The sequence below is a fragment of the Euleptes europaea genome, chromosome 3 (genome assembly GCF_029931775.1).
Source record: "Euleptes europaea isolate rEulEur1 chromosome 3, rEulEur1.hap1, whole genome shotgun sequence".
NCBI lineage: Eukaryota > Metazoa > Chordata > Lepidosauria > Squamata > Sphaerodactylidae > Euleptes > Euleptes europaea.
Window position 1 is genome coordinate 88,894,098 of NC_079314.1, and position 10,876 is coordinate 88,904,973.

At 47.1% G+C, this 10,876-nt stretch overlaps 1 protein-coding gene across 1 annotated transcript; it reads left to right on the plus strand.

Moving 5' to 3' along the window:
- The first annotated feature begins 1,319 nt into the window (after window positions 1-1,319).
- On the plus strand, window positions 1,320-9,036 carry TOB2 (transducer of ERBB2, 2). Its single transcript, XM_056846892.1, has 2 exons — window positions 1,320-1,432; window positions 7,429-9,036. Exon 2 carries the CDS (start codon window positions 7,514-7,516, stop codon window positions 8,546-8,548), a length of 1,035 nt encoding a protein of 344 aa, XP_056702870.1. The 5' UTR covers window positions 1,320-1,432; window positions 7,429-7,513; the 3' UTR covers window positions 8,549-9,036.
- The last annotated feature ends 1,840 nt before the right edge of the window (window positions 9,037-10,876 follow it).

Below are 10,876 nucleotides of genomic sequence, written 5' to 3' on the forward strand. Positions count from 1 at the left end.
CCAAAAGCCACAAGGAACAAATTTAAGACCAGAGCTTCATATGAATAATTTTATCTGTCTGGCATTCTGTTTCTTTAAAAATCTGAACAAATTCATTTTCTGTTCCACATACACACACATTCTAGGACCCCCCCACCCAAGAAAACCTGGGAAAAATCTACAGTAGAAAGATAGGAAGAAGACAGTTCAGTTTCAATCCAATGCAGTCTTTGGTGGATATAGCAAAATATAAAAGCATTATCCACAGGTATCTGTAGGATATCTTGGAATGTAAAAGATTCTAAATATCATCACTGTAAGGTTACAGTCCTGTGTCCGCTTATTTGCGAGCATAGTTTTGAGTTCAGTGGGATTTACTTCCAAGTAATCTGCCTGCAGAAGATTGTATGTTTCTCACACAGGACCCTGATATGTATGGTGCATTAATCCATTGGAAATAAATTAATTTAGTTCATTTATAGCCCTTCTCATTGAGACTTAAGGTGGATTACAAAATATAGAAAAACAATTCAATCAAACGGCATAGTTTCTTGCTTCCATACTGACAAGCACTAATGTAGATTGGGGGGCAAATGTACTCAGAGGGTTTCTCTTATTTACCAGCCTTTAACCACTCCAATTGGTACGACCACCCATTGTTGATTGTGAATATGGAACCAAAGGTGGTGGTTTGTCCAGATTAAAAGAGTACTAGGGGAAAGCAAATGAAGTACTGCCATATTGTGCAGTCCTGTCCTATCTCATTTAATTTAAATAAGATAAGGGAAGTCTAATTGTCTTTAACTCAGTTAGCAGGTTTATCCGAAACCCTGTGTACAAGTTTTGTTGGCTGTCAGCAGATATTCACGGCGGACCACTAGCGCTCCAGCTCGAAGAGAGGACGTTAATTAAAACGCACGTAAAACATAACAGCAGAAAACACGCATTCCTCTCTGATGGCTCTTCTAAACATCTCTAATAACGCGAAGCTCTCGGCACAAAGCGGGTTAATCTGAAACTGGCCTTTGGAGAAGTAGTTCCGGCCCTCTCTCCCTCTCCTTCTCTTTCCCCCTTCCTTGTCCTTTGCAGGACGCGTCACCCTGGGTGTGGAAGAGAATATCCTTGCGCAGGGTTGCTAAGGGTGAAACTTTTCATTTACTTTGCTCACTTTGGGCCAGGGAGAGGGTGGCTGCAGGTTCCCCGCGGAGGGAGGGAAAGAAAGAAGAAGGGGGCGCCCGAGTCAACAACAACCCCCCACCCCGCTTCTGATTGGGCCTATAGAAGGGGGAGAAGTTATCTGAACAGCACCCATTTGATTAAAAAAACAAAAAACAAAACAAAAATCGAACGTCCACCACCACATCAGCACTTTGTGAAAAAAGAAACCATCGAGAAACACCCTGGAAAGAACGAGAAGCCACCAAACCATCTCACCTGGTGCTGCAAGGAAGAAGTAAGTGAAGGTTTATCGCTCGAATGGGAGGGGACGACGACAAAAGGGGGCATCATGCCATTTAGATTTCTTTTTAAAAAAAAATCTTGTCTTTGGTCGAAGGTGTATTTCCTCTCCCCGCCCCAGATCATCTGGAGGTCCAGGCTGTCCTTTCCCCAGCCTTCTTTTTGCAGCGCGATTTAATCACTATATCTTAATGTGATTTTTCCCAAGCTGCCGGTCTTCCCACTTTGCTTCAGAGCACTCATTCTGGTGGAGTTCTTCCTTTCGGGGGCGGGGGGAGGGCATTTGGCTCGGCTAGCTGTGGCCTGATCTTCCCTTTAAATTTCCCTTCCCCAGTCTTAATATTTATCTCTCTTTAACGATACCCCCCCCTTTTTTTAAAGAAGAAACGGAAGGATTGTTTGCGTGTCTTGGGTTTGAAACGATTGCGATGGGGGGGGGGAGAGAGAATCTCCAGTTCACCATTTTGTTTTTGCTCATTTTGCTGGAGCCGTGAGCGGACTTCTCAAAAAGATCCAGATAAATCAGCTCTAAAACGAAGTCCTGTGGACTTCGGTCGTGGAATGAAATATTCTCTCCCCTCTGTAGGTTTGTTGTGGTCGGGGGGACCACCGGGAGCCCTCCTGGTGTTGTTTTAAAGCCGTGGCTGTAAAAACAGGCGATTTGGTACGGGGAGGGGGAGCGGGACGGGGGAGCCTATTTGGGCAGGGGGAGGCGAGGATGGCTTCTGTTCCGTGCCATTGAGTTTAAACCGGATCAATACTCCACATACAAGCCCGGCTTTGTCAGAAAAAAATGGTTCCGTTGCATTTTATGCTGGAACTTTCCTAACCCCCCCCCTTCGGCGGGGAGGCGAGGGCCTCGTCGGGGTTTCCTATGTCACAAACACTAACCTCCCCCCCCCCAAATTGTGAGGCGAGAGGAATTATTTTCCCTCTCTTCCCCCCCCCCCTCCTCCCAAGCCTGACGTGGGGCGAAATCCCTTGAATTGCTTTAATGGTGGAGAAGTGGGAAGGCAAGTCCGATAAGCTCTTGGCTGTGGCGCGAAGGGTCAGGGGTGCCCTTTTGGGCGGTTTGGGTGCCGCTCGAGGCCCGACGAGGCGGCCCCGAGGGCTCGCTAGGCCGTGGGGGGCGGGAGGGGGCCGGCCTGACGCTTCGTCCATGGCGCGGCCTTCGCGGGTGGGTGGGTGGGTGTCTGGGTGCGAGGGAGGGTCGGGCTTGCCGAAGGGGATAGGCGGCCGGGGGGGGGGCGGCTTAACTTTCCCACCCGGCTCCTGAGGGAAACTTGGCGGGTCTCTGGCCAAGCGGGACCCGACCCCCTGGCGACGTGTGTGTGGCCGGGCGGGCCGCGGAGGTAAAGGTCAGGGCCGAGTCACCTTCACTGGGCCGCGGTGACTGCGTGGCCCGACCCCTTCGCCAAAGGGTGGGCGCCATCCCCACCCACCCACAACGGAAGGATTCCAGGTCGGGAGCAGAGGAGGGCTGGGCCGGGCTCGTCCTATGTCGAGGCGGCTTCTGTCAGGTGGGGCCTTTTGCGGCCCCAAGCGGGCGGCCTGCTTGTCGGGAAGAGGCTCCCAGTGAACTCGCTGGAAAAAGCTTCCTCTCGAGTAGGTTTGTCCCAAGAGCGGCCTGTCAGCGGATGCTCTTCCCCACCCTTCTTACCCGTGGGCCTAGCAAGGAGAGGGAGAGGGGCGTATGTTTGTGAACGTCCGAGATAGAGGCGGGTTTGCAAACGCCCTGCAGAAACAGCCTCCGCCGATCCCTTCCCCTGCCGCGGTTGCAAGAGCAGAGGAGGAGGGCGAGAAACGGCATTAGATATAAATGAACAATGCAAAATGGCATTTGGGGGGGGGGTTTGCCCCTGGAGTTGAGCAATAGAGCTCGGAGAGCGCATGCGCGCTGGAAAATTCTGTGCTCTTACTGAGCAAGCGCTCGTCGTCTGGGCCAGCTTTGGTGCAAAGCATATTGAGAAGGGTAGTTAAAAGGCAAAGTAGGTCACTCGCCCGGCCGCTGTGTGGTGGAAGAAAAGCTGGGCTCGCGGTGAACTGCAGTTCCCGGGATACCCTGGTTGAAGAAGAACGGAGGGGAGGCTGAGAAAATGTGTGCCGCGACTTCCTCGGCAGGGTCAGTCGAACCGCTTGATTTGGCCAGCCTTAGTGTGGATTCTGTTGGCCTGCGGAGTCGATGGGGGGGGGGAGCCACCAGAGGCAATGGGGAGAGCAGGCCCCCTCCAAGGAGATAACTGCCGAATTCGCATGCGTCAGGAGGCTGGAGAGGGAGGCAGCCTGGGCAAATAACGCCCACTTACGCAAATGTTTTTGGCAGGAGAGAGTGTGGATTGTGCAATCGTGGTTCTAGAACGGGTCTCCCCGGGCCTCGCCCTCCTCTCCTCGTAGGCCGCACCGCCTCCCTCTACTCCACTATTCAGGTTGTCCCCTGAAATGGAGGCTTGGTTTGTGGCGAACACAGAAGGCTGTTTTCTCACTTGGGTGGGGCTTGCAAGCAAACGTAGGAGACAGCTCTGGCGATTTCGGACTTCTTCAAAGTAATTGGAGTCATGACCTCACTTCACAGTGGCAGTATCAGGTATTTCTTCCAGAAGGTCTTCGAGAGCATTAAAAAAGTATGGAAGCCTGGCTACCAAGGTCATGATTTAATCATACTTCTTTCCATGTTACAAAAGGACTTACTCAGTGTGAATCGATTGCTGTACATACTTGACATATTTTAAAAAGTAGCTTAACACTGCTATATTTCTGAGACTCAATAGACTTAATGAGGATTGTTCTGTGCCGAATCATAGGGCTAATGCCTTGGAGCTCATTATTTCATTTTGTATGATGTGGTTGTAATTGTCATGTGCAAAATGCATTGCTACTTGCCTGTGGCATCTTCAGGGTCAGAAGTACTTTAACATACACCTTTGAATGCCATTCTGCAAGGAGTACAAGGGATTCAGTTCTGTTTCATGGTTTGTCACCTGCGGATGTCCCTTGTGTGTAGGTTGCCATGTTAACAATCTAGGGATTAAGGGACCCTGATGCAAATAGAGTATTTTGCTGACAAGCAAACAGTGGTTCTGAATTTTGCACAAATCCCTTTTCTTGTCTGAAAGACACTTATGCCAAGTTAGATGGGATCATTTGACGTTTGGTTCTTTTTGTGTGTTGATGATACCCTCAAGTTTAAAGTAGAGTTAACAACACTGAAAAATCTCTTTTGAAGTTCAATTGCTTGCTTTTTTTAAAGTGTTTTTTCCCTCCCTATTACTGATGATTGGCTGTTGGTAGCTGCCACTGTTGAATATCATAGTATAGCTTTAGTTGGAAAAGCATGTCTAAATCAGAAAACTGTTTTTTCAGTCCTAAAGCTGGAATGCCAGCAGGTTTGTCTTCCTGTAAAGAGGTACTAGATTTATGCTGCTTGAATTATGGTGTCTGGTTCCTAAATCATTACAGTCACATGGGGACCTGGTGGCTAGAAATGAAAGATTTTATCCCAGTCATCTGCTATCCTCCCAGACTTGGGCTCTTGGCACAACAGTTGTGATTTATACTCTGCCTTTCTGTTGAAAAATAAATATTCAAGGTGGCTTATACACACACACACACACAGAGAGAGAGAGAGAGAGAGAAATAAGTTAGGCTGTGTACCTGGGGAAGTGAGGGCTCAACTTTGCACCGTTCTCAGTTGCAGTGTGTGCACCAAAATCTGCTTTAGCCAAAAATCTGCTGGAAGGTTTCATTTTAAGGAGCTGTCTCCTACCTACATATTAGCTAAAAAACGGGTCGGTTGCTAGTTGACCTTTTCTGAAATTTGCATTACTCGGATTTCTCCTGTGGCAATTTCCATTTTTATTTTAACAGGCAAAATCAAATAGCTGTAATAAAATTTCATGGTCTGGTAACTCCTGAAATACAAGCTCTGAACTCTGGGGCTGTGCTGTCAGCAGCCACTCCACGATCATATGGAGAGTTGGGTGAATTTAGAGGAAGTGATCTAAATAACACTTGTGTTCAACATAGCAATTGTTGACCTCACAGGCGGCCTAGAGCTTGTAGCTGTGTCCCCAAATCATCTTTTAGAGATAAAGTGCTAAATTTGAATACAGACTTCTGCGGGGGTAATTTGTTTGGTAATTTTCATTTTTGTCAAAAAGTAATATTTATTTTTTCCTTCTGCACAATTTAGCCTAATTTCCAAAATGAGTGGGGCAGTATACCCTTGAAAACGGGTCTGATAAATTGGAACAAATATTTACTTCTTGTATGCTGAAACTAACCTGCTAGTTTTTGTGTTTTTTTTTTTTTTTTGCTTTTTCATGCTGTAATTAATTAATGCTGATGTAGTTCCCAGTTCCTTAGGGAAACTTAGCTTTCTTTTTAGCTCCAAGTACCCACATCAGAAGATGTTGATGGCACTAAACCCAAAACTTATGCTTGGCTCTGCCTAGCAAGCATCTCCGAATGTCTTTGAGTCTGTGTTTGAGAGGAGTCTAAGGAAGCAGAGGGCAGGTCTGCATCTGACTAAGCTGCCACTTAAACACTGGGTGTGCTGCATCTCTGCTGCACATACACTTTTCACTTTTAATAGATTCAGTTCTTTTTCTTTTTTTGTGGGGGGGGGGACATTTAACAGGATTATTTTGTAGGCTGTGCATGGGCATGCATGGGGAGTCATATGTCAAGTCAGCAGATGATTTTGCATTCTAAAACCTCAGCAAAGGAGAGACTTTGGGTTTAGGTTTCTGACCTCTTGCTCCTTCTTTGGAGCCTTACGGGGAGCCTTGGCCTTTCATGAACAAACTTCTTGATGGTAACGGATTGCACTTGGGGTCAGAAAATTAAGACAATGGCTGTCAGTTCATTACCCGGATTATTCTCCTACTGAGGCTCCAGCGTCTTGATTTGTGGGTTATTTCCTTCCATCATCGGGTAGGCAGGACCAATTCTTTTGACTTCCTGTCTCCCCCTGGTGGGAAATAGCCTGCAAAACCTCAGTTCCGTCCTGAGTGAATCACCTCTTAAAACAATAGATCTCGCCCAGCCTTTTTTTGACACTGATAGAGATCTGTTATTCCCTGGTGGTTAAAATGAGACTTGGGCTCATTATAGGCCACCACCTAAAAGGTAGCCTTTGGTTGCATCTGGGTGGGCACTTCAACACTGTCCCTGTGGAAACATACCATGAGTTGGAGGGCTGTGACAAACTTACCTGCACTGGGCATGTTTGTTATTTGCATGGATAGACACCTCTTCAGTGACTTGTATGACTTACTGCACTGTAATATGAGGGTTAAAAGTGGGAGTTTCTCTGGTATTACGGAGGAAAATCAAGATTGTGACCCAAGAGCCTTAAGTAATGATTGTGATATAAAATGTGAAAATACTTGCTCACAAAGCAAACACAGACAACATATTTTTAGTGTTCATCTGACAGGCTGAGTTCGCTGTTGTTTCATCTTTATGTTAGTTTTAGGTTGTTTGTTATGATTCAGTGCTGTTGTCTGGTTATTTTAAATGGCTGATTGCCTTTTATTGTGAATCTGTTGTGAGCTGCCTCCTGCAGTTCCCTAGAGAGGCTGCTAGGAAATAATTTAAATGTCAACTATATTTATTTTGTCCTTTGGAAGATAAGAGAGGGGGATGCTCTTGATTTTGATCAGCAAGATTGGTTGTCCCTCCTTCCAAAGTTTTTAACACTCTGCCAGATGTGGCATTGCATTCTCATAGTTAATGTCTGGCACATTGTGAAGTGTGAGCAGAACCTTCTCATCTGGTGAGTCTTGAAACAAAAACAATAGATTAAAGAGCCCTGGTGGTAATGATTGCAGCGGGGGTACTGGCTTGTGAACCCATCTCACAGCTTGGCATTGGATGCTTTATTTAATGTAAATAGCATTTTGTCTAATCTTCAGCATTTTGTCTAATCTTGCAACAAAAGATGCATATTTACTCCTTTTCCCCCCCTTCTCCCCCCCTCTCTCTTTTCAGGGTTGTTTGGAGCCAAAATCCGTCTATGTTTGTGTCCTTTGTCTCTTTTAATATACTGCCCTAACTTGCTTGCTGTGAAGGGAGTATGCATCTGGAGATCAAAGTTGCTCTGAACTTCATCATCTCCTACCTGTACAACAAGCTTCCACGGAGGCGGGCCGACCTGTTTGGTGAAGAGCTAGAGCGACTGCTGAAGAAGAAATATGAAGGCCATTGGTACCCAGAGAAGCCTCTGAAGGGTTCAGGCTATCGCTGTGTTCACATTGGGGAGACGGTGGACCCTGTCGTGGAACTGGCTGCCAAGCGGAGTGGACTGGCTGTAGAGGACGTGCGGGCCAATGTCCCCGAAGAATTGAGTGTCTGGATCGACCCATTTGAGGTCTCCTACCAAATTGGGGAGAAAGGGTCAGTCAAGGTCTTGTATCTGGATGACAGTGAGGGCTGCAGTGCAGCCGAGTTGGACAAGGAGATCAAGAGCAGCTTCAACCCTGATGCCCAGGTGTTTGTCCCCATTGGAAGCCAGGACAACTCCTTGTCCAATTCTCCATCCCCATCTTTTGGCCAGTCTCCTAGCCCTACTTTCATCCCTCGCTCTGCCCAGCCCATCACCTTCACCACTGCCACTTTTGCTGCCACAAAGTTTGGTTCAACTAAGATGAAGAAAGGCGGAGGAGCTGGAGCCGGCACAAATGGTGCAGGGGTCCCTCAGCCGCAGCAACAGCAGCAGCAGCGTTTGGCCCGGTCACCCACCAATGGCCTGCTGAAGCACAAAGGCCTCTCCCTGTCTATGCATTCTCTGAACTTCATTGGGGGCAGTCCAGCTCCTCAATCTCAGCTCTCCCCCAATGCCAAGGAGTTTGTTTACAACGGTGGATCGCCAGGAGCCGGCAGCCTCTTCTTTGATGGTGTAGCTGCCGAGAACCAGGGCGGTGGCATCCCACCTGCATCCCAGTTCAGTGGCAGTGGTGGTGGCAGCAGCTTTGATATGGCTCAGGTTTTTGGTGGCAGCACCAACAGCCTCTTTTTGGAGAAGACACCCTTCGTGGAAGGACTCAGCTACAATCTGAATGCCATGCAGTATCCCAGCCAGTCGTTCCAACCAGTGGTTTTGGCCAACTGACCACCATGAGAGTATTCTGGGAAAAATAACTTCCAAAAAAAAAAAAAAAGAGAAAAATAATTAGAAATATTTGAAATCTTATAAATATAGCTTCTTGGAAAGAGACAAACCCTGATTTGTTGCGTCATGCCAGGGAGCGCTGCTGAAGCACTGATGGTTTTTTAAAAACTTGTTTGCTGTGCTCTTTCCTACCCATTCTCTTAAACTTAATGAGAGAATCTATCCTTCTCAGCCCAGCAGTGGTGTAAACCAGCATCACTTTATTTCCCGTGCTGCTCCTTGGAACTGGTTCTCAAATGTGCTTACTGTAAGAATGGTCTTGTTCAGGGCACTGTCATGTTTCTTGAGTCCAGATGTGTTGATCCCCCCCCCTTTTAAATGTGGATTTAGTTTGCTTTTGGATCTGTGAATTCTCAAGTACTACTTAGAGGAAGATTTGGGATGTGCATTCATTTCTCATAGCCCTCGTTTGTATTCCTATTGCAAGAAAGTAAGTCTTTTTTGCCCACCTGTGTTAAGTGTTGGCAGGGCCTTGTAGTGGAGACACTTTCTCCTTAAAGGTTCCTCAAGCCCCAGCAAAGTGCTGAAGGACAGCATTGTTGGGGACAATTTAGTGTAGTGTTTCCCATTTTGGAACCTTCCTTCTTAAGCGTCCTGGATGAGTTGAACTCTTTGGGCAACTGGGACTCTTGTCAGTTGTGGTTATAAATGAGGGCTCTAGAATCTGACTTACAAGAAAAATGTATCCATGTTTGCTGTAGACGCGAGCGCTGGTCTTCTGGTGTTCGTACCTGAGCAGCAACCACTGATGTTCCTCTGGGCCAACCACCTGGGTTTCCAGGGCTCCGAGCTCTTCTGTTGACAGCTGAGCATTCAGCCACTGGTTCTCATAGGAAATATTTTTTTTTCCTTTTCTGTTGTGGAATACTTTTGAGCATTATTTCTTGGTAAGGAAGAGGGAGTTATATTGCAAACTGCTTTCTGGATGGATGGCATGAAGGGTTGCACTTTGAATTTCATGCCTCTTTAAGACTTTCGACCAAAAACCTTATGATTTTTTTTTCACATGAAAGGAAGCAGGCATTCCCCTATGGAAGAGCTGCCCACATATCAGGTCAAGCATGCACTTGTTCCATCTTAAGACTCTGTCCTGGAGATGGAGTGGGCTTGCTGTAGAATTCCCAAGTGGCTTCAGGTGGGGTGAGGAGAACGGGTTGGTTCCCTGTGATATGAATGTAGAGTGTCTGTCCTGTCCCTCTCCTTACTGTTGCTGGTGAGCTAGGAATCCTAATGCTATTCCCTGCATCTCCCTTTTCCTGCTGGAGAGGGCACCCTGGAAGACAGGGAAAGTTGTGGCCTTTAAGAGTGAGTTTTTTTGTAGATGATGACAGAATCTGCCTTTGGCAGTAAACATTTCCCCATCTAAATTTTGTGAGATTATTAGTTCACCCCCTCAAGGGCTGAGAGATCGAGTGAGAGCAGTGAAGGTGGGTAGCGAGGAGGGAGTTGGCATGTATACTCCAGGCTTCAAAATTCATTAAAAAAAAAACCCACCTATTTGGGGGGTCTTCCACAGTATGCTTACAGTGCACAAAGTCTTGTTTTAGCAGTTTCTCCGGCGAAGTCATTTTGAATACATAAGCTACAATTTGTTCTTCTAGAGGTTCTTCAATTACTTGGGCTGAGACTGACTTCCCAATCTCTCCAAAAGCTGAACTGAAGATGCCCTACAGGACTGTATGAGCCTTAAGTACCATAAGCATCTCCCCTCCTATGAAGGATGCTCTAGCCTTGAAGCACTAAAGATGGTGGGCATGATTCATAAGGGATGTCCGCAGCCCAAGCCTTGTTGATGTGAATAGAAATCGTAAAGACTGGGGCTTGTGCAGCAGATGTTCTCAAGGTGCCCCCAAACAGATTCCCTTTGTTCCCATGTACCCCTTTTTGCTCCTTACCCATCTTCTGCTGGGCTGAGGAAGAGGACACTAAAAAATGGCCACCTGTTTTTCTGTTACCCACTGAGTTGGATGAAGAGGGAATACACTGTCAGGCAGAAGTGTGACGGGGAAGTTTCCAGGGGCTTAAGGTCCAAACCCTGAACAAGATGCTTGAGACCTGTTCAGCAAAAGCAATCGTTTGCCTGCCTTTCCCCTTAACATTACCACTGCCGCCCACTTCTCCCTCTGGAATGTACTGTAGACTGCCAAGCTATTACACTGGACTTGAACCCGATCTCCCTCACTAGGAGAGCTGCTGGCTTCCTGTCCCCCCAGTTATAATCTCCTTTGGTAACTCCTGCAGCCAAGAGCTGTGATGAGCCACTGCCTG

What these genes read in the sequence shown, in the direction of transcription:
- TOB2 (XM_056846892.1), top strand. Translation starts at nt 7,514, where the DNA reads ATGCATCTGGAGATCAAAGTTGCTCTGAACTTCATCATCTCCTACCTG.